The sequence below is a fragment of the Echinops telfairi genome, unplaced genomic scaffold (genome assembly GCF_000313985.2).
Source record: "Echinops telfairi isolate 266 unplaced genomic scaffold, ASM31398v2 ScPeMD7_443;HRSCAF=831, whole genome shotgun sequence".
Taxonomy (NCBI): domain Eukaryota; kingdom Metazoa; phylum Chordata; class Mammalia; order Afrosoricida; family Tenrecidae; genus Echinops; species Echinops telfairi.
In genome coordinates, this window is record NW_022104341.1 from 5,970,353 (window position 1) to 5,993,686 (window position 23,334).

The 23,334-nt window shown below is 56.1% G+C and overlaps 1 protein-coding gene across 2 annotated transcripts in view; it reads right to left on the reverse strand.

Moving 5' to 3' along the window:
- The window catches only part of SLC6A17 (solute carrier family 6 member 17), a 71,106-nt gene that overhangs the window by 10,680 nt on the left and 37,092 nt on the right, over window positions 1-23,334 (reverse strand). For both annotated transcript variants that reach the window (XM_004699205.4, XM_045292019.1), the window contains exons 4-10: window positions 22,001-22,127; window positions 21,237-21,418; window positions 19,624-19,734; window positions 4,054-4,295; window positions 3,630-3,822; window positions 1,600-1,792; window positions 917-1,076 (exon numbers count right to left, since the gene is read on the reverse strand). In XM_004699205.4, coding sequence (XP_004699262.1) covers window positions 917-1,076; window positions 1,600-1,792; window positions 3,630-3,822; window positions 4,054-4,295; window positions 19,624-19,734; window positions 21,237-21,418; window positions 22,001-22,127 — 1,208 coding nt within the window. The remainder of the gene's footprint in view (window positions 1-916; window positions 1,077-1,599; window positions 1,793-3,629; window positions 3,823-4,053; window positions 4,296-19,623; window positions 19,735-21,236; window positions 21,419-22,000; window positions 22,128-23,334) is intronic.

The window sequence follows — 23,334 nt, forward strand, 5'->3', positions numbered from 1 at the left end:
CGCACGCACGCACGCACGAGCCCTTGTAACAGGGAGCACGTTGGGGCTTGCTGGCAAAGGACAGGCAGTGGAATCCCCTGCATAACAGCCTTTGTCCCCACAGACAGTCCTCTGAGGGAGCCGGGAAAGAGGCCTGATTCTAGGGCCGGGCCAGAGCTGTGTGGGTCAGTGTGGCCCTGACCCTGCCAAGGGCAAGAGCCGCCCGGCTAAGTGAGTGGGGGTGGGGGGTGGGACTGAGTCCTGGTTTCCTGTGGACACACCCCAAATCAAACCCACGCCCATGCCATCGAGTCAGTTCCAACCCACAGCGACCCTACATAGAATTTCTGAGGCTGTAGATCTTTAGGGGAGCAGCCAGCCTCAGTTTCCACCTGCTGAGGGACTCGTGGGTTTGAACCAGCAACCGTGTGGTTAGCAGCGGAACACTTAACCCTGTAGCACTGCCAGGACATGGAGGACTGAGGCTGGGAGCTGAGGGAGGGCGTAGCCCTACGGGGCCCCCGATCACGACCTAAGCTTCTCTCAGCACACAACTCCTTTACCTCGCCCAGCCTCACACAGGGGGACTGCACCCAGGCCTCGCCCCACAGCCCTACCTAGGGAGCCCTCAAACCGCTGAAGCCCGCAAGCACTTGAAAGGCAGGCCGCTCCTACCCACAGAGTGCTGAAAAAATGGAGTCTTGAACACAAGTCCAGGAGGAGGCCCACACGTTCAGCCTGCATCCAGGAGACCTGGGTGCTCTGCCTGCATCTCCCCAGTGGCCGGGGGAACTCACGCCTGCTCTGGGAGCCTGCTTTCCTCAATGACCTGACACGTTGACTCTCCCATGTCCCGGCTCTTTCACAGGCAGCCCCGGAAGAGATCCATCCGCCAGAGAGCCAAGGTGGGCCACACCTGCCCCTGGGACCCCCTTACTTCTTGGTGCCGTAGATCCAGGCCACAGCAACGTTCTCCAGGATGACGATGACCGTGAGCGGCAGGGTGGCCGAGTAGTCATCGAACATAGTGACAAAGTAGTTCCCGGAGCGCTGGACAAACAGTAGCCCCACGAAGAATGCGAAGATGCAGCAGCCCACTGCAGAGAGCCAGGGGCCGGTGTGGGGGCCAAGGCGAGGGGGGGCGGGGGCGGGCCCTCCCCCTCCCCTCCCACCCCTCCCACCCCTCTCACCCCACCTGCCTCTCTGTCCATCAGGCTCCAGAGTCAGAGGTCCTCTCTCCCATGCCCCCGCCCCACACTGTGCCTGGCCCTGAGCAAGAGTGCCCTGACACTGCCGGGATTCCTCTAAATGAGAAATCTCACATCCTTCCCCACAGTTTCCTCTCTGACAGCGCGGAGTACTCCCTCCTGGGGATGCAGGGGCGAGGAGAGAAGGGAGACCATGGGCAGAGTGCAGGGCTGAGGGAGGGCACCCCTTCCCAACATGACTCAGCAGGGCAAAGGAACCCAAGAAGACGGCCTTCTCCAGTCCAGGTGAGGCCACACAGGTGAGGTCGCACCAGCCGGCGCCCGTCTCTGGAGCAAAGCCAGGCCGTGCTGGGTGGGCTGGGGACCTCCAGTGACCCTGTCTGCCCCTGGCCGAGGGCCGCGGCGGAGTTACCTGTGAACATCTCCCTGGGCACCTTGAAGGTGTCGATGATGGGCGTGGTGATGCCCGCCATGGTCCCGATCATGCTTCCCAGCCCCAGGTTGATGAGCATCAAGAAGAACATGACCGACCAGAACGGGGAGGCGGGGAAGTGGGTCATGGCCTCCGTGAAGGCGATGAAGGCCAGGCCGGTGCCCTGCACGGACTGAGGGGTGGGCGAGGGTCTCAGGAGGGCAGCCCACCCCCATCCCAGGAGCCCCCTGCTTCCTCGCTCAGCCCTCTCTAGACCCAGCTGCGTTCCTGGGCCTGAGGGTATCCAAGTTCAGGGGCCGTCAGAATCCCAGGAGGAGCGTAAACCACCAGTTCGGGAGTCTCCCTCCTGCAGGAGGCGGCATCTACAGTTTGGACAAGGGCCCGGGTGACTCAGATGAAGATCCTCACGCCGAGAACCACACCCAGCTCCAGACTCTCCTCCCCCAGGAGGCCTTTCCCGATTGCCTTCCCAGCCATGGTGGCTCTCAGCCTGGGCCGCCCAGTGGGATCCTTGGGACCCTTTCAAAAAAGCAGGTGCCTGCGCTTCCTGGGGGAAACGGATTCTTTGCCTGGTCTGGGCTGAACCCCAAGCAGCCCAGGTGATGGGCAGGGGCAGAGGCCCACAGCGTTAGTGCCTGGGCCGTTGCTCCCGGGAGTCTGCCCCGGGCCCTCACTTATCTGTTGTGCAGGGTCAGCAATTGTGAGAGACCGCCTTCCCCGCCCCACCTCCCGAGGTGTGGGGTGTGAGTCTTGTGTGCCACCCAGGGAGAGCTCATTGTAAAAAACTGCCACACCCACACCTATTGCCATGGAGTGGACACCGACTCACAGCGCCCCTGTGAACAGAGGAGGACTGTGCTCCCGGTTTGACTAGAGCCAGGCGACCACCCATGAGGGTGGAGGATGACACCAGGCTAGGACCCCCAGATGGGCCGGCTCTGGGTGCTCCCTCCCCAGCAGTGCACTGCCAGCAGACGGGGCTGGACTGTCCATGTTCCCAGGGCGACCTAGTGGTTACAGTTGGGCTGCTAACCTCAAGGTCAGTCGTTCAAAACCACCAGCTGTTCCTTGGGACAAAGATGAGGCTTTCTACTCCTGTGAAGAGTCATTGTCTTGGAAACCCACAGAGGCGGTCCTGCCCTATGCTTGAGAGTCACTCTGACTCGGAATGGACCCAATGGCGGTAGCCGGGGTCCCAGGAAGAAGAGGGGTGCTGGCCCTGCCCATGCCAGACCCCACCCGGGGCCGGAGACTCACTGTCTCCTGTTTCTCTTTCGTCCTGAGCTGTCATTTTGAAAGATGCAGGCTGTGCAGGTTGGACTAAGAGGGGCCTGAGCGTTGATGGGGAGAGAACTCACCCTCACCCTGCCCCAGGCTGGGGGGGGGGGGGAACTGAGGGCCTCTGTGGCAGTGGGGGTCAGAGTGGGGACAGTCATGGGGACCAGAGCAGCAGATCTGAACCCAGACTCATCAGCTAGCTGTGGGAGCGTAGCCAAGCACATCTGTAAAACGGGGGCAACAACGCCACGCACCCCTGAGAACAGTTGTGAGCGAGGGTCACGTGGGGTCGAGAGCAGAGAGCCCCAACCCAACCCAAAGTCACTGCCATCGAGCCGGCTCCGACTCATGGTGACCCCGTCTGTGTGCGGTTTCCAAGATCTTCACGGGAGCAGCTGGCCTCTCTTTCTCCAACCGAGTGCCACCCCAGGGGTTGGCAGCCCAGCACTGAACCCAGAGCACCACCAGGGCTGCCAGGGCAGAAAGCACTCCAACCCTTCTCGTGTGCAGACTGCATCCACAGCAGCATTGCTCGACTGCGCCACACGCAGGGACTAGAACAATGCAGCTAAGGAGACTCCCTACTGCCTGAGGGCAGGGCTGTCGGCCGATGCCTTGCCTCTGTTTCTGGCTGGGCACCCAGACGTGTTGCTAAGTACGGGAACATCCCCTGGTAAGTTTGCTGAAGCTGCCGGAGCCCGAGCCCACCCACCTGCCGGCCCGGGCCCCACCTTGTTGAGCTCGTCCTCCAGAAGGCAGGGGTTGAGGCCCAGCGTGGAGAAGCGGTCCTCCTTGACGGTCATGATGACATTGTACATCTCCGTGTAGTCCTTGGTGGTCAGGTGGGAGAAGTTGACGTGGGGTGGGATGAGGTCTCGGCTCAGGACGTTGGAGTTGAGGTACCCCAGGATTTTCTCGGCATTTCTGGAGTACCAGGTGGAGAAGGCCCAGGTCAGAACCCAGAGGTGGGGTGGCATGATTCTGAAGACAACCTCCTCCCCACCCCCGCCTCCCCCACCTCCCCCACAGGCCATCAGTAGAGTCTCGCTGAGCCCAGCCCTGGGGCCCAGGACAGGGTCAGACTCCTGAGCCTCCACCTGGGTGGGGGACTCCTCTCCTGGAACAGACGGACAGAGGCGCGGAGAGGCTACCTACTCGACCACACACTTCTCATTCATGATGTTGGCCTTGAAGCCCAGCACGGCGAACACCACGAGCGTGGCCAGCACCGAGGTGAAGAAGTTGATGAGGGACACCAGGGCCGCATCGAAGTGGCAGTTGTTGTCCTGCTTGTTGTAGCTGGAGAAGGCGATGACACCACCGAAGCCCAGCCCCAGGGCAAAGAACACCTGCGTGGCCGCCTCCCGCCACACCTGAGGGTCCAGCATCTTGTCCAGCTGCCGGGGGAGGAAAGAGACCCAGAGGTGAGGGTAGGCCTGCGTGTTTTTCTTTCTACTTTTAACGTTTTGATGGTGGGAGCCCTGATGTGGCTCGTAGCCAGTCATGTCTGCCCGTGCTGGCCCATGGCCTCTGAGGCTGTGATGTCTTGTGGAAGGTGTGGGTGTGAGTGGGGTGAGAGGTGCCGGCGCCGGTCGTCACGTTCACATTGTGCAATGACAATGTTCCCCTCCACCCATCGCAGCCCCTCAATGTACTGACCCCTCTCTGCCCGGCTTCCTGAGGCGTTCCTCCTGCCCCAACTCTCTGGACCTGTCATTGGGTCATCACTGCCCCTTTGATCTGAAATGGTTGGTGATGCTAACCCCGGGGGCGGGGGTGGGTGGGTGAGCTCATATCTGGAGGTTCCAGGAATCTCTATCTGAGCCTGGTCTTTTCCATCATTTTGAGTTTTGTTCCACGTTTTTTTCCTCCACTCTATCGGGACCTTCCAGTTCTAATGGGATCCCTTCCAGAGCAGTTGGCAGCAGCAGCTGGGCACCATCTAGTTCTTCTGGTCTCAGGGTTGTGGACACCAATGCTTTCGTGGCCTATTAAGTCTATTGTGCTCCTTGTTTCCATCCGTCTTTCAATTTCCAGCACTCATCCTCGGTCCAGACAAGGAGAGACCACCTGCTGCACCCCAGACTGCTGCTCCCCTCAGCAGGATGTGACTGTTATCCCCGTGGACGTGGTCTCCAGAAACCACGGCCCTGATCTCGCCTGTCCAGTGGCTCACTCCCTCAAAGTGTCTTTTTACATTAAAGAGGTTCAGAGATGAGGGTTTCCTCATTCTTTCCACACCCCGAGGGAGAGCCTGGCATGGGGATACAGAAGCTGCAGCTGTTTGACCCTGGTGATTCTCCTGCCCACCCTGAGTCTCAGTTCCCCCATTGGTCAAACATGGGTGACGGTAGCATCAAGTCCAGAGGATTACTGTGAGACCTACGTAAAACAGCCCAGGAGAGAGCTAAGTGTTCATAGATACATGAAAGGATTTTGAGCTCTTACTTAACAGTCAGCCCTACCCTAAGACCAATGAGTCCTTATGATGCATTTGATACTTACCCACATGGAGGGGTCACTGAAGATGTGAATGGGCCCAGCAGCAAAGTGTGGTGAAGAAAGCAGATGGTGCCCGGCTATCAATATGAATAGCATCCGGGGTTTTAAAAGCTTGTCTTAAAGCAAGCAGCCATATAAGTGAGGTGTCAGCTAAGCCCACACAGAAGCTGTACACCAGCCTGTGTGATCCAAAGATAGCAAATAGTACAGCATAAGGTCAGAGGAGGGAAATTGTATTAGAGCTTAAATTCTGAGCACTTGGTCTGCAGAAGGCTACGGATGACAGTGAAAGCCCCAAATCCATTTGTAGAGTCTCAAAAGGGATTCAGCTTCCATTGAACTCCCTTGGACCATTGACCAGGGATGTGAATAGCCCTGCCTCCAGATCAGAGTGCATCCGAAAGGGACTGAATGAAGAAGATATCGTTAGGCTAAATGTTAACATCTTATCATTTGTTTTCCCTTTTGACCCATTTTTAATTTGTTCTAGTTTTTATTATTTTCTGCTTTCTTTTGGATTGAGGTTGCTCTGTGTTTTGTTTTGTTGTTGTGTGTGTGTGTTGGCTGGGGCGGGAGGCTGTTGTATGATTCTGTACACGAAGCCCAGAATAGGTAGCTCGTAGAGACAGTAACTAGAGTAACAGTTTCTCACGGCTATGGCAAGGGGACTGGAGGGAAAGGGGGAGCTAATAACAGCAAGTTAACAAATGTTCTCAAACTGATTGTGGTGATGATGACCCAACTCTTTCAAACAACATATTCAAATGCTTGGGTTGTATGGCATGTGAATTACATGTCCATCAATCTGTTGTTGTTTTAGGCCAAGTGTTGACATAGTGTCTCGGTGACATAGTGTCTCGGTTCTCTACTGCTGTGGTCAGAGAAACCCCACAAGTGTGTGTGGGGGGCTTTAAAAAGACATTTATTTTCTCACAGTTCAGGAGGCTGAGAGCCACCTTTGGGCACCAGCTTGGGACAAGGCTCACGCCCTCTCTCTCTCTCTCTTGCTTGCTCGCTCGCTCGCTCACTCTTGCTGTGTCAGCTCTAGGGAAAGCCCCTGGTCTCTGTCGGCTGCTTAGCCCTGCTGTTCCTTCGTTCCCTGGAGGTCCTCCCTTGAGAGATTTCTTCCCACCTCCCCCATTGGTGCTTGCTTATGATAACAGAAGACCCTGCTTCCAAATGGATTTCACCCAGAGGTTAGGACTCGAACACCTGTTGAGGGGGGTGTTCAATCCATGACACAGTGTGCTTCCCAGCAATCTACCGTTACTGCCATGGCCTTGAGGGCCCTGGTGCTGCAGCGCTGCGAGTCTCGAAGTCAGCAGTTTGAAACCACCAGCTGCTGCTGGGGAAGGCTGAGGCTTTCTGCTCCCACAGAGAATGACTGTCTCGGACATCCAGAGGGCGGCTCTACGCCATCCTTCCAGGTGGCTATGAGGTAGAATCTCCTCGACTATCACGGAACTATAGTACCGCCAGGGCCAGTATGGAGGCTATATAGCGCACAACTCTGGAAGGCGTCCTCCACTTACAGTCTCTAGAAGTACTGTTGGCAACTTTAGGAGCCAGCGCCCCTCACACGATAGCCCAAGTCTCACACTATCGGCGACGTCTTAGACTAGAGTGTGAATGATGCTCCTGGGGTTGTGCGGTGTGTGCTGTGCACGGCACTATGGGAAAACTGAGCACACCAGGGCTTTCTTGATCCTGCCTTGACCTTAAATGATCCAGAGGTCCCACCTTCTCCCCCCACCCAAGGTCTCCTTTATCAGGAAGAAGAAGGGCACATGCCCCAGGCTGCAGAGATGCTCCACCCAACTCTGGGCGCAGAACTGGGCACAGAACTCAAGTACTGCTGTGGAGGGGCAGCCTCTGCCTGGCGTCCCTCCTGACCTGGGCCTGGCAGAATTCCCAGGGCGCTGTTCGCATCTATTTCCCTTTTCCTGGTGGGTGCTGGAGGCAGGAGCCAAGGTGACGACAGAGCACACAGCATCAGGGACTGTCCCAGGCCCATCTTTTGACCCCATATTACCGTGGTTGTGAAAATGTGGGCACGGACAGAGCCTATTTCGTGAGCCTCGGGTTCTTCATCTAAAAGATGGGAACCATCTGTCCCAGGGTGGTTGTGAGGATCAGACGTAGAGCAGCAAGTAATGTGCACCCCAAAACAAACGGGCTGCCCCGGAGCCGCTTCCAGCTCACGGAGACCTCCTACAGGGTTTCCACGGCTGTCCATCGGGATGGGAGCGGGCAGGCCCATCCTTCCTCCTAGCAGCCAGCAGGCTTGGACCACCAGCGATTCACTTAGCAGCCGACTGCTTAACCGCTGCACCAATAGGGCTCCTGTCTGACACATTAAAAAAGTAACTAAACTGAACTCACTGCCGTGGATTAGATGCCGGCTCAACTCATAGCAACCTATCGTAGCAACCTAAGCAGAGGAGCAGGGTTTGGGGCTGGGGAGAATAGGGTTTACTATCCACACTTGCAAAGAGTAAACTAAGAACCCAATGTGCAATGACTGATTCAACGTTAACGGAGCTCCTTAGCTGGGGTGGAGGGGCTGCCCAAAACAGGCTTTCTGACTCTGGGCGCTAGCACCCTCCTCACACCTCCGCCTGCCTCAGTCTGCGCGTCACCCATGCTCTTCAGAGCACTTCCGCACTGACCCTGTGTGCTGGAGGGGGTCCTTGGCAACCTCACTCCCAACAGCGAAGAGGCAGGGTGGGCTGGCAAGATCTCCAGCTCTGTAGCCCGAAGCCCGCTGCGCCTTGCTGTGAGCACTGAGCTGGTTCCTCGGTCAAATGGGGCATTGACTTTAGGGTCAACCCAGGTCCAGTACCTGACAGTCTTCTAGGGAAGGGGGGGCCCATCTCTCAGCCTCCAGCCAGACCAGCACCTGCGGGCACTCTAGCCGCTGAGCAGGTCCTGGGAAGCCTGGGGGTGGGGAGGGCAGCCCTCACCTGCCTCCATGCCGAGGAGAAAATGAAGGGGGCTGATGGGAGAATCTTTGTCTGGCAGATCCTAAGGTCCTCATCCCATCGTACAGGTAAAGTCATCTTTGGGCCACCAAGAAAGCCCCAAGCCCAGACCTTTAGGGAGTGGAGAGTCCCTTAGAGTCCACACCAAGGCCACCACCCTGCCCATCTCCCAGTTCTGCACCCAAGAGTGGCTACATGTGACGCCCTCTGTGGCTCAGACATAAACCTGCCCAGCTGTCAAATGCTCAACACCGACTGGACAGCAGGCCAGGGGCCAGGTGTGGGAGACCGAGGGCAAGAGCAGGCGAGGTACCAGCTTTCATGGAATTTACCTTCTGGTTGGAGAGACAGACGTTAGTCAAACGTTCCTACAAACAGGTGCTAAATTTCTGAATGTGACCAGGACGGTGAAGGGTGGGCCTTGATGTTCAAGGGGGTCCAGGGGAGGTGACCGAGGCGGGGCCAGGCAGGCCCACCCTGGAGGAAGGGGGCCTTGAGCTGACATCTGAAGGACGAAGGCCACAAGGGAAGAATGTTCCAGGCAGAGGGCAGCATGTGCAGTGGCCCCGAGGGGGGACGGAAGATGGTTTGTGGAGGCAAATGACAGCAGGCCTTGTGGCCAGAGTTGGGGGAACGAGGAGGGGTGGTGCAGGGGAGTTTGGCAGGGCCAGGAGTCAGAGGGGGCACCCTTGTCTCCGTGTGCTGTCGAGTGGGCTCAGCAGACCCAAACACTGCCCACCCTCACATGGTTGCTCTGTTTGAGCCCAGAGTTGCAGCCACTGGGTCGATCACCTCCTTGATCGTCTCCCTCTTTATCACTACCCTACCCCCCACTACTTTACCACCCATGAGGTGCTTTGCATGTCCAAAGGCGTGAGATGAAGTCTGGCCACCCACATGTCTAAGGAGCATTTCGGCTCTATGTCTCCCAAGAAGGATGTGTTTGCCCTTCTGGCAGTCCATGGTTGAGACAGTTTATTGTGCCAGCCTGGCCAATCAACACAAGTGGGATTGACTGCAGGGCAGAGAGATAAATGGCTCGGTGAGCCTCGCCTTTCTTGTCTCTCGCTCTTTGATCATCGGACCAGCGTGCGGCTGCCTTGCTTGTTCTGTGCCTCAATTTACAGGCTACACTACCTGTGGGATGCCTATCCTGTGAACTTTGTTGCTGTAAGTTGAGGTCTCTTTAAGATATCTCTGGAGCTGGGGACTGGCGGTTGGTGATCTGGCTGGCAGTTGGTGACCTGCCTTGTGATTGGCTGCTGAGATGGCCTCTATATATAGAGGAAGATCTGGCAGCAGACTAGACTTGAAGGACTGCTAGTCTCTCACAACTCTCTCACAGGAGTGAGTTGCACTGAGCCATTTGTACTGCTTTATAATTTAACTGTTCATTTCTAGTATTATCTGTCTGTATATAATTTAACAGTTCATTTCTTGTGTTATATATCTATCTTTAGAAATAAATATATAAGGTTATCAGCAATCTGGTTTTATCTCTCTAGAGAACCCTGTCTAACACAATGGTACTTCCCATATTCTTTGCCAACACCACAATTCACATGCAGCAATCTTTTTTGGTCTTCCTTATTCCATCGCCAACTTTCACACACACACAGGAGGTGACTGAAAATACCACAGGTCAGGTGCACCTGGGTCTTCAAAGCAGCACCCTTGCTCTGCAACCCTTTGAAGAGATCTTGTGCAGCAGATTTGCCCAATGCAGTGTCGTTGGATGTTGTGACTGCTGCTTCCATGAGCACGGTGGAGCCAAGCAAGGAGAAATCCTGGAGAACTTCCTCTGCTTACGTTCCGGTAATGCAGGGGCGCTAAGAGAAGTGAATTTCTGACGCGTGCCGCAATGGGGTGCACTTGGAAAAAAGGATGCTTTGTGAAACAAGCCAGTCCGCAAAGGGCAAATGCTGGCCGATCTCACAAGAAACGAAGAAATCAAAGTTGCTAAAATGAGCTGACACCCAGGACTCAGAAAGAAAGTAAATGTTTAGAAAATGACGATGGCAACAGAAGTACAAATATGCTTGGTGTGACTGAGGAATGGAACCTTGTAAGAGCTGTAAGAGCCCTCAATAAAATGATATCTTAAAATATGATATTTAAAAAAACCATAAACAAACAAAAAAAGTTGCTAAAAAATAATGTCAAACAGCGGGGCCCAGGTGGTACTGTGGGCTCAATGGTGGGCTCCTGACTGCGAAGTCAGCAGTTCAAACCCACTAGCCACTTTGGGGAGAAAGAGGGGCAGTCTCCTCCCATGAAGATTTACAGGCTCTGAAACCCTATGGGGCCATTCTACTCTGGCCTGGAGCGTCTGCGTGTGTGGGGATTCACTCAGTGGCAGGAAGTTGGGTCAACAAGAGAGGGGGGAGGCATAAAGGGGAGCTTGTGTTTGGGGAGTATGGAGTTTATGTGAGTGTAGGGGGACACTTTGGAAAAGTGGCCCCACAAGGACAATGCAATCCATGTCCCTGAATGTGGTCGATGCCCTGGTGGTGCAGTGGGTGAAACCATTGGAATGCTAGCCAAAAGGTCAGCCGTTCAAACCCACCAGGCTGCTCCTCAGGAGAAAGATGAGGCTGTGCACTGCCTAGACAAGGCACAGCCTCAGAAGCCCACAGGGCAGTTCTACCCTGTCCTGCAGGGCAGCTAGCAGTTGCCATCAACTGGATAGCAGGAAGTTTGGAGCCCAGTGTTCCCCAAAGAGGGAAATACCTCCACCTGGAGGGCACTGGGACAATGGGGGGGGTGGCATTTCAAAAGCAGACAACTTCACTCAATGCTGCATTGTGGGCGACAATACAGAAGCGGCCATCTAGCCCAGAAGCAACAAAGCCCACATGGAAGAAGAACACCAGCCTGTGTGATCACGAGGTGTCGACAGGATCAGGTATCAAAGAACAAAAATCATATCATTGTGAATGAGGGGGAGTGCAGAGTGGAGACCATCTGTAGGCAACTGGATATTCCCTTACAGACAGGTTGCAGGGAAGAGATCAGCCAGTCAGAGTGTAGTATAGCACCAATGAAACAGACAGCTTTCCTCTGGTTCTTTAATGCTCCCCCCCCCCCCACTATCATGATCCCAATTCTACCTTACAAATCCAGCTAGACCAGAGCGTGTACACTGATAGGGAGCAGAGCTGGAAACACAGGGAATCCAGGACAGATAAACTCCTCAGGACCAATAATGAGAGTAGCGATACCAGGAGGGGAAGGGGAAGGTGGGGGAGAAAGGGGAAATGATCACAATGATCTACATATAACCCCGTCCCTGGGGGACGGACAACAGAAAAGTGGGTGAAGGGAAACAGACAGTGGAAGACATGAAAAAATAATAATAACTTATAAATTATCAAGGGTTCATGGGGGAGGGAAGGTGGTGGAGGGAGGGGAGTAAATGAGGAGCTGATACCAAGGGCTCAAGTAGAAAGCAAATGTTTTGAGAATGATGGTGGCAACAAATGTACAAATGTGCTTGACACAATGGATGGATGGATGGATCGTGATTAGCGTTGTACGAGCCCCAATAAAGTGATTTTTTTAAATGCAGAAGTGCTGAGTAACTGATGTTATGAGAGGGGGTGGTAGGAGGCCAAGTGAATTTCAGAACCTCTGATCTAGCCTTTGCCTTCGCCTCGGGGTTCCCTCTGCCGGGACGGCCCTCCTCCTGCTGGCTTTCTGGAGAACACCAACTTATTTCCAAAACCACACACTCACGTCGCCTCTTCTGGTGGCTCCGCCTTTCGCTGTCAGCTTCCTGTCTCTGTCTTCCTTTCAATACGGTGTCCGTCTGGCCCCCCCTGTGCACCTCTCTAAGAAGGGCACCTGCCACGCAGAGGGAAGGTCCAGTGGGGAGCAAGAGGGAGTGAGCTCCTGGGACAATGGCTGGCTTGCGCCCGGGGCCCTGAGCAGAGGGGACTGACAAGGAGCTTGGCATGCCACACCTGCCTTTTCAGGTGCAGGTGGAATTTCCTGGGGCGCGAAGATCCTCAGGACTCTCCGGCTCTGCCTTCTAAACCGTGCTGGCTTTTATTTCTTTTCTCCCGCTTCCTTCGTTGCTTTGCTCAGACATCTCAGTGTTGATCTACGCATGCCAGTTGTTACTGAACGTTGTTACGTAAAGACCCAGGCCCTGTGTGAGAACCAGACGCCCGCGGTCATTCTCACCCTTCCTAAACCTTACCCGGGGTCTCTGTCCGCTCCCAGGCCACCACTGTCGAGGCTCATGAGGCTCACGTCACCAAGGAGGGCGGCCAGCCCCAGGAAGGCAGCGTGCCCCCAAAGGCCAGAGTTGGTGCAGTGGCCCAGGGAACGTCTCAGGGGACGGCAGGGTGGCCCTAGAGCCAGTCATCTTAAAAGGAACCGAAACTATACAACTGCTCAGACATCTACCTTGTTGTCCGGCATCCCACGTGGGCGCCCACGCTGAAGCCTCTCTGAATCAAAGACTGAGGCGACTGTAACTGGGGCCAAGGCCAGGTCGGCGGCAGGGTCAGGATGCGCCGTGGTCTGACAGCCACGTAATGATGCAATTCAGCAGTCGGGTGGCGATGTCCTCGTCGGCCTCCGTTTTGTGATGTGAGGTGCTCACCCTCCATGTTTGCGTTTTCAAAGAACCACCTGGGTTAGGACTCTAACTATGTCAGTGAGGGGGTGTGTGTGTCCTTTTGTCCCCTCCTGTCCACTGGGATATAGCTACTTTTTTTTCCACATGGGACATTTCGGATGGAAAGCACACCAGTAGAGAGGGCAGTGTCATGCAGTCCCGCTCAGGGTCAGCCAGTGGCCGGCCCCCCTCACCCTAAATCGCTCCTGAAGCTCACTGACGGAGAGGCACAGCCTGCGGAGCCTCTGAGGACAGAGTCCTGTGTGAGTGGTCTCCGGGCGCCTGGTGGAGGGGTATTCTTGATGGAGAGGACCGCAGACACCCCACACCGCTCTGGGGGGTTAACTGAGTCAGGGACCTCGGGTGCAGAATGCCAGTTTTTCCTTGAGGTGAAAGGGACCCTCTGCGGGGTTCCTGGGGTGATGTGTTCATGGTCTCAGCAGGATCCTGAGCAGGGGGTCCACAGAGCACGAACTTGCGAGCCTCCCTGCAGACATCCGGATGTGGCCACCAGGGGGCAGGTGGGAAACAGACTTCCCTCCCTGAGGTGCCTGCTCTGAGGCAGTGATGGAAGCTTCCGGCTACTTCCTGGCTGAGATGACGGAGTCACTTCCTCACCCAGGGAATGAGGTGTTTTAAACCCCTTCATTCTGGGTCAACTGCCCTCCCCGCCCCCTGCGGAGAACGTCCATTTCCCACCCAGAATTACTGAGTAACGTAATTCCCAACCCAATCCAATTCTGATTTACAGTGCCCCGCCATGGGGTTTCTGAGACTAGAAATCTGTACAGGAGCCAACAGCCTCTCTTTCTCCCTTGGAGCGGCTGGTGGCTTTAAACCTCTGACCTTTCGGTTAGCAGCCCAACCCCCAAGCCACAGCACCACCAGGGAGCCTTAAACAAGACCCCCAGGTGGTTCACACACGATTATGTCCAAATGTAGATTGTGTGCCCTGGCGGTGGGGGGTGATGTCTAACATTCTGTATCATAAAATGATAATGCTAGGTCTAAAGTGAACCAGAAATATATATAAACCATATATATGAATGGATTGGGGGCTCACAATTAAGATCACTTCGTTTTTAAGCCAGGGCCCTACTCGAAATTCACCCTCCTGAAGAGATCACAGAAGATATGGGGGCTATTGCAATGTGCGATGAAGAAGCCAGACGGTGTCCGGTGATCAGAAAGAATAGCATCTGGGGCCTTGAAGGCTTGTCTTCCAACAAGCAGACATCCATGTGGGGCATCAATTAAGTCTATGAGGAGCCGTGCACCGGCCTGTGGGATCCAAGGATGGTAAGTAATAAAGTGCAGATTCCAATGAGGGAATGGTATCGTGGAAGCCCAACGTCCATTTGCAGGGTCCCCGCATGGATTAAACCTCCAGTGAATCCATTCCCTTGGGCTACGGTTGAGGGATGTGTAGGCTTGCTGTCAGACAGCGAGCGCTGTAAAGTCAATTGGGCAGGTGTGGTTAGGTTGAAGGGTAATATCTTATCATTTGATATTCCCTTGGAGCCTTTTAAACATTGCTTCAGTTTTTTAAAGTATTTTCTGCTTGCTTTTGCCATTGAGGGTTCTCTGTTTTGTCTAGTCGTGGTGACTTTTGTTGCTTGCTTGCTTCCTGTTTGTGTTCTGTCTGAATTTCTGTATATGAAATCCAGGACAGGTGACGCTATCGAGACAGTAACTGGATGAATAATGACCAAGGGCCATGGCAGGGGATGGAGGGGGTGGGGGATGAAATGGCGAGCCAACCTACGAGTATGAGAAGAAAATGTTCTGAAATTGATTGTGTTGACGATTGCACAAGTCTTCTTAATATGATTGAAAGAACACATTGTATGATCTGTGAGTTGTATACCAGTAAAACTGCTTCAAGAAAATTGCAGCTTGTGATTCAGCGCACCTGGAGTGGAGATTCTGGCATGAAGCCCTGGTTCTGGGCATTTGACTCACAAAGATCCCCTTTAAGTCAATACACAGCAAGCGGGCCCCTGTGAGCGGCAGGGGACAGACACTCCCGCCCCTGTGTCCCAGCGCTGCTGCAGCTCCAGCGGTGCAGAGGCAGATGGGCCAGGAGACACCAGATGGCTCCCATTACCCAAGAACAGTGTCACCTTGACGGGGACTAGGATAATAATAGCCAGGGCCTGTCGCGTGCGCTCCACTCATCGTGCGCAGTCCGACTGCTCTCCTGACAGCCTGGGGGCGGGGGTACCACGGCGCACCCCGCCCTGTGGCTGAGGACACCAAGGACTGGTGAGGTCAAGGAGCTGGCCCACTCCAGAACTGTTTCATTGCCGCCGCCAGCTGCTGGCCCAGATGGGTGGATTCTAGAGCCCACCCACCCCACCCCCACCCCGCCGCTGCCTCATCCCCTGGCTGCAAAGCACTCGCCCTAACTGGGGGGGCAGGGGGTTCACCACCAAGCTCTGCACCTGCGACTTTAGAACCTGCACAGACCCCGCTTCTCCTTTCTGACCCTGAACGCACACCCTTGATGCTGGCACCAGGGTGGCCCGTAGGCTGGGAACATTTGCTAGTGGAGACCCTAGAAGGGTCCACACCACCTGCACAGCTCAGGCTAGGCTGCTCCCACCCGCACCAGACTGGCAAAGGCACTGAGAAGCCGTGATGTTGGAGGGACATCTGGGTAGGAGACGGCAGGTGGATGGGAGGACGGGCAGACAGGAAGACGGGTAAGTGGTTATATTTTCATGGTCATTAAGTTGATCGGATTCATGGTGACCCCCACGGGTATAAACTAGAACTGCTCCACAGGGGTTTCAACACTCCAGCCTCTCAGGGACCTTCGAGTGCATCCGAACAGCCGGCCTTCACTATGCATCACAGCTCTACCTGAGGAAAGCCACGCTCCTCACACGGAGACCAATGAGCAGCGTTAGCAGACGAAAGCTGTTTGTGATTTCATTTTACGTAGATCCACAATCAGTGCCCATGGGAGCAGCGGGTAAGAAATCAAATCAAGTAATGCCTCGGGCGAATCGGCTGCCCGAGACCTCTTCCAAGGGAGAGAGGGCAAGGGCGTGGCTCTGAGACCCAGGGTGAGCCTGACCCAAGCCACTGTGTCTTCAATCACCGCGCAGGTGCATGAGGAAAGGACCATGAATAAGAAAGACCGAAGAGGATGGATGTGTTGGGATGGTGGGGTGAGAGAAGAATGTGGAATGTTCCACGGACTGCCCGAAAAAAGCGAGAGGGGAAAAAACCCGTATCAGAGAAAAGCTGCCGGCATGCTCCTTGGCAGAGAGGATGCTACGATGCCATCTCGCCCACTCTGGACATGTGGTCAGGAGGGCCGGACCTGGGGAAGGATGTCCTGCTGAGGGTCGGCCCACGCATCCCCCAGGTCTCTGACTTGATGATTTCACACCAGCATCATCTCCGCTTCCAACCCACGCCCTCCTCTCACCCGCTCTCGGCTGCGAACAGGGAGACAAGGCAGCGGGAGAGGCTGTTCACAGGCCATTCTCTCACAAGGCCAGAGTACCCAGTCAGCTAAGTCAGCATGAGCTTACCTGTGCTTATTACTACTCTGTAGTGACCATGTCTCCACAGCCCGTCCCCACCCAGCAGCGTACCCCCAGTCGCCCTCCTGAGCATCCCAGGATCGAGTGGCACTCCCAGATCAGACCCCCTCTGCCACGTGGCTGGTGAATTCTACCCCTATTGTTGACTCAGCGCTGGGCTCGTCTTCCCCTTCCACCAGCACGTTCTGCTGCTTTGGGGATCGTGACTTTGGTTTTTTAAACGTTGAGTAATTCGAGGCGGTTTTTGCATTATTCACAGAGTTATGCTGTCCCTACCATCAACGTTAGAGCTGTTCCTCACCCCCCAAGACCCCCGTGCCCAGGACTCTGCATCTGTCCCACAACCTGGCACGGCCTGTCTCTCGGGATTTATGGCTTCTGGGCACTTCATTCAAATGGAGCCGGGCAGTACATGTGGGCTCAGAGCTGGCTCCCCGCCTCGGCCTCCTGCTTGCTGGGCTCACCTTGCCTGCCGCAGCACAGCCAAGCCTCCGCGCCTTGCTGCATCCGAATAATACGCCCTGTGTCGATAGATGGTGTTGTTTCTTTTTTTTGGCTCTGTACCTGTTCAGTCTGTTTGGGATGAATGGGCGATCTGCAAACATCCAAATGGCCTGCCCCCTCTCCCCCTTCACGTCATCATCCGAACGTCGCCGTCTTGGCGGGGGCTTCCTGGGTCACACTCGAAGCCTGCAGCCCCTCTCCTCTCCGACCTGCTGTCCTTCTTGTTCTGCTTTGGTTTTGACCTTAGCAGCACCTGTCAGCAATTTTGGTCCTACATAGCCTACAGCCTCCTACTGGAACGTAAGCGTGACCAGGGCTAGGCTGTGAGCCTGCTTGGCTCACTGCTCGGTCCCAGGGCCCGGAATAGCCCTCCCACACCTGCTGGGCATCTGCGATGGTCTGTGAAGCGAATGGCTCAATGGCGGATGGTCACCTGAGTGACTTTCAATCTCCTGCTACTCCAGCCAATGCTCGGGAGGTCAATGCCTCAAAAGGGAGTTGTCGAGTTGAGAGGCATGGACAGTGATCGTTTTGATAGGAAGCTTGGGTGGTTAAACGGCTGACCATGACCTGCAGTGTCATGGTGAACAGATCGCAGGATGGCTTGCCTGTGCCCCACACTGACCCGGGTTAGGAGTCGGATAGAGAGAACAGCATCGTGCCAGCATTTCAAGCAGCCTGCCCACCAGTCATTCATGTGAGCTGCTGACCCGTGGAAGGTGCTGGTGGGTAGGCCACGGTATCTCGACCATGCAGTCATCGCTTCCTGTGGCTGTCTCCCTGCAGGTCCTGTCGCCTGGAACATTTCTGACGCAGACGTTTAAAAGGGGCCCTCGTGGCATAGTGGTCACACGTGGGGCCACTAGCTGCAGGATCGGCAGTTCAGAACTGCCAGGGACTCCTCGGGGAAAAGGCAAGGCTTCCTACTCCAGTAAAGAGTTCCAGTCTCAGACAACCCACAGGGGCAGTTCCACCCTGCATGCTAGGGTCCCTGTGAGTCAGCAGTGAGCAGTTTGTTTGGGTTTTTTTTCTGTGTTCTGTTTTCAGCAGGACAAACTCTAAATTCAGGGTAGGGTTCCCTTTGCGGTGGGAAGGCGATGAAGCTACGCCATCACTTGAACGGGTGCTTGTTACGTTATCCCTACATGTGTTCGTGGCCTGAAATATTTCACATTTGCAAGGTTTTATAGAGGGTCTGGATCGAGTGGAGAGCAGTACTGTGTAGGCCCAGACGGGAAGCCAATCCGTTCCACTGACTTGGGGCCTCTGGTACCGTGTACACAACCCCACCACAGGCCAGGGGAGACCAAGGGGTGTTGCCACCCTTCTAAATAGACGTCACCTCATAACGTTAGTAAGAAAGAGAGAAACCCAGGTGCACACATTCATTGACCGTGAGTCTGGAAATCATGGTTGAAGCCATTCCGGGCCTTCTTTCCATGGCCATTTTCACCCTCGGAGAGCTAGGCTCCTGTGTGCTTTGCCTTATTTTTCCTTCTTAACGACCCGAGACGGGCTGGTTACCCAGCTCAGGATGCACGTTCATGCCCGCAGAAATTCACCCAGGGCTTCATCAAGCGGGCCTGTGTGGCGGCTCCTCTGGAAAGCTTAGATGTTTCATCCAAGAGAGCCCAGGGCGATCACCATGTGTGCCGTGTCTGGTGACTGTGGGGTGGATGATGCCCTGCTGGTGCCCCCCCTCTCCTCCCCGCAACATCACAGTGGAAGACCGGAGAAGAGGGGAGGAGGGGGGCGTGGAAACCCCGGCAGATCTATGCGCCTCTGCCAGTGTCACCCTGTGCCAACGGTCACGTGCGTGTGTGTCCAAGAACACACGTGCAAGTTGTCAAGGGGGAGGGCCTGGAGCTGACTTGCCGACCCCTGCCCTAACGGCCGGGCCCTGGCTGCTTACTCTTCGGTAGGCATTTGGAGGTGGGCTTCGCAGCCTGGCTAGCTGAGGTGGCTCATGTTCCCTGCTCAGGGGCACCTTGATGGGCATGCCAGTCTGCAACGGAAACTGACTCCTTAGCGGCTCCAGCCGGCCTGTGGTCTGAAGGTCCCAGAGAGGCAAGGCCACACGTTGGCGAGCCCACATGAGGACACCTGGGTGCTCCTCTTCACCACGCCCACACCTCTGCTGCCACCCGACTGTGAGCCTGATCCTGCTCTGTCCTCCCCGCTGAGTCCAAGGGGAGACAGACGTGAAAGGATGTGACGTGGTTCCCATCACTGTCCGCCTGAGTGGCCATCTCTTGGCAGCAGTAAGCTCCTTGCCCCGTGCAGGGAATTACCTGGGATTCCGGGACGGGCTTTTGTCTCAGACATCTTCCCTCCTGTGGTGCTGTCAGGGAGCCACTCGACGAAGCCCCCACACTGCCCACTGCCCTGGGCCACACAGGCCCAGTGCCCTCCCCCACCATGTGCTCCCCCATCCGGTTCCCTGTTGCCTCCCATCCAAGTCCTGCCTGCTCCCTCAGGCTCCTCTCAGCTGTCACCTCCTCCCTGCAGCTGGCCAGTTTGCCATCTGGTGGGGGCAGCCGGGTCCCGAGCCACATACCTTGGGGGTGAACATGTGTAGGATGCCGTCGATGGCCCCTCGCAGCAGCAGCCCCCGCACCAGGAAGCAGGCCAGCACGACGTAGGGGAAGAGGGAGCTGAAGTACATCACCTGCAGAGAGGGCAGGGACACACTGTGGGCCTGAGCCCCTCCCGCAGCAGGCACCCACCCTCATCACAGCTGGGCCCCACGAGCCTCCTCTGATGGCAGGAGAGGCAGAGACCTGGCACCCCAGGCCCTGGGCCAAACCACGACATGCCTGGCTTTCAGCCGAGGTGGAGGCAGGCGCAGGGCCACGCTGGCGTCGGCCTGGGCTGGGCCTGGGCTGGTGTTCTCCTTTCAAAGACTTGGGAGGCTGGCCTGGGAGTTCACCCCCCAGGCTTCAGAGCCACCAAGGGGTGAGGGAACCCTTTGTTCTCCCTTCTCATTTTCCATGCCTGCTGTCTGTCTATCCCTACCCCCGGGGGTATGGGGGGGGGTGTGCCCCCAAAGCTTCTCCCTGTCCTTAGAACTCCTTCAACAAAAGACCTTTGGGAGGTTACATAGGCAGATTCCCAGCATGCACACACACAAAAACCACAGATTCAGCAGAAGGTCCTGGCCTCTGTAACTGTAGCCGGCACCATGTGCATCTCCCTACCCCCTGTGCCTGATGCAGACCTCACGCAGAGGGCAAGCCCAGAGAACGCTAGCTTTGAGGAAACGAATCCCCGGGAGGGCAGTTCCAGCAGGAAGCAGGGGAGTGAGTGTGACTGCTTGAGTTCTGATCCAGCCTCGACCATGTACCAGCCACGTGGCCCCGGGCTCCTTACTTAAGCTCAGTGTGCCTCCCCTCCAAGACCACCTTTCCCTTGTCTGTAAAATGGGTAATATTCCTGACTCGCCCGGTTGCTGTAAGGACGCCGCACGTGTTCATGCATGCGACAGTGCCTATCACATGCCATCAGTGCCAGCCAGTCGGGGGTCCCTGAGTCTTCTCGCTTTCTCTCTCAGGTCTGGTTAAGGACCTTGGGGGCTCAGACTGATGGCCAGGGTTCTGGCCCCAGCTCTGAGTGGCTGTGTGGCCTGAGTCAGGCAGCTTTTCCTCTCTGGGTCTCACTTTCCTCATTCATAAAAGGAGCGAGTTGACCTTCAGGAGGATCTCAATGCCCTTTGCAGCCCTGGCACTCGATGAACACCAGTATGTGATGGGTAAGAAGGGACCCTGATTGAGCAGAAGACCACAGCCCACCATCAGACACGTACAGAGCAGCCCCCAACATCCCCAAGGCCCTTCCTGCACAAGACATGCTGGCTTGAGTATCGCTTTGGCTGTAGCCATGACAGGCTGCTGGCTTGCACCCTGCAGCCCAGGATGCAGAGTCTAGATTCCAGCCAGCTGTCCCTGGGCCCACGCTCCTGGTTTCCCTTTCCTGCAACGTCTGCTGAGCGCAGAGGCAGCAGGGCATCGGGGCAGCTAGGTCCCTGGAGGCACCCGCTTGCTCCACTCCTAGAGCACCATTGTCTGGGCCCCTCGCTGGGAGCCAGCGTCTGTACCCTGAGCCACCCCCCAGCAGAGCCCACCCCTCATTCTCAGACCCTCTGCCATGCGGGTGTGGGTACCCCCCACTCACCTTCCCTGAGGACTGGATGCCCTTGACGACGGCCATGCCCACGATGCTCCAGGCCACGAGGAGGCACAGCGTCATCTTCCAGTTGAGGCCCCCGCTCTCAGAGATGGAGTTGGAAATGTCCAGGGCCTCTCGGTACCAGAAGTAGGTGGTGGCTGAGCTCTTCTCACACTCAGCCTCCACCACTGAAAGGCAGCCAGGGCCCGGCCTCAGTGGCGCAGGAAGGGCTGGCCAGACCGGGCTCATGCAAGCAGAACCCCAGGGCTCCTGGGATCCTCACCCACCGCTCCCTCCAGGCCTCGCCCATTGGGATGAACAGGCCTTAGCGTTACTTGGAAAGGACCCTGTGCTGGGGCCTGGAGACCTGGATTCTCAGGCCAGGTCTTCAATGACACGGTGGTGGTGGCTGTGGGAAGGTCTCCCGTGAACCTCAGCTTTCCCATCTGCAAGGTGGGGCAGTAACCTGGCCCCTGTAGGACGGCTACGATGGTGTCAGTTATACAAGGCAGCTGACACACCAGAGCTAGAATCTCCAGGCTGCTGCCCACACTCATTCTTTCACTCAGTTCCCACAAGCATCCTGCTGGGATACACCAGAGGGAGGTCTTCCTCGCCAGGGGGCATAAGTGAGATTCAGAAAGGTTAAGTGGCTTCTCTAAAGTGGCCCAGGAAATGGGTGACATCCCAGTCAACATCCTAAATCTCTCACACTCCTTGCTGGGAAAGAAGCTGCTGGGGCCCCTTGTGGGGTGGGGGTTCACACTTGCCTGAGACCGTCCCATTCCTGACAGCAGGACATTCGCTCCAGGGCAGCGGGTACTGGAAGGACTTGAAGAAATAGAAGACGCTCCACCCGATGATGACATTATAGTACAGCCCGACAAAGAGGCAGACCTGCGGACAGAGGCGAGCAGTGGAGGGGAGGCCGGCGGGCAGCCCCACCCCTTCCCCTCTGCGGAGCCCAGTGCAGCGCAGCTTGGGGTGGGGTGGGGGAGCCGCAACCCCGGGAGCCGCGGAGGCTCCGCCCACTACTCTGGTCTTCAGGGGATTCCTAAAGAAATGCTCACCGGTGAACACGTGTCTCCTTCAAGCAACAAACTCTAACCATGCCGATCCTATTCGGTTTGAAATCCTTCCAAAAGGCACTTTTGGAAGCACTTCCCCCGCGGCATTTCCTGAAGACTCAGGATTGGGGCAGAGACGCCCTCCAGGGCTGGGGAGGCTCAGCAGTCTGCCCCTTGGCAAATAGGACCCCAGACCGGTACCTGGTTTTGAGATTTTCTGTCTGGGTATTTCTGATTGGCTTCCCACGTCCTCCCTTCTGAGGACCCTGCTCTCCCTCCCTTTGCTTCTAGAGAGGTGTCAGTGCTCCGGTCTGGCTTCTCAGCGGCCATCAGTCTGCAGGCTTGGAAGCGCAATCCCCATCCTGGGCGGGTGATTTGGAAGGAGAGGGCATGGGCGCTGGCTGAGGGGGTGAGGGCTTCCTGGGAAACAAGGCATTGTTTCCTGCACAGTGGTGTGCTGCATCCTTGGTGGGTGCTAGAGGCCCCTTGTGTCACCAGGGGCCGTACTGCACATCACTGAGACGCCGCTGAAGACGGGGGAGAGCCTTCTGAAGACTCCTGAGCTGAGCCCCGGCTCATCTGCAGGGGCTGATGCTCACACAGCAAGCCTTACAGGGACTGGGAGGGGACCCTCATCTTTGACTGGACGCTTCCCAGGCTCACGAACACTCCTGCATATACCCCCAGTAGGGGGGGCATGGGGCTTGGTTGGGTCCCTGGGCTGTGCAAACAGTTTACACCCTTGGCTGCTAACCAAAAGGGTGGTAGTTCAAGTCTACCTTGAAGACAAACCCAAAGATATACTTCTGAAAAATCAGCCACTGAAAGTCCAGCAGGGCACAGTTAGCTCCCCTCAGACAAAGGGGGTTCACCCCAAGTTCCCACCCACCCCCCAAAAAACCACACTCGTTGCTATCAAATTGATTCTGACTCACAGCAATCCTATAGGACAGAGTAGAACTGCCCCCTGTGGTTTTCTGAGGCTTAACTCTTTACAGGAGCAGAAAGCCTCATCTTTCTCCTGCAGAGCAGCTGGT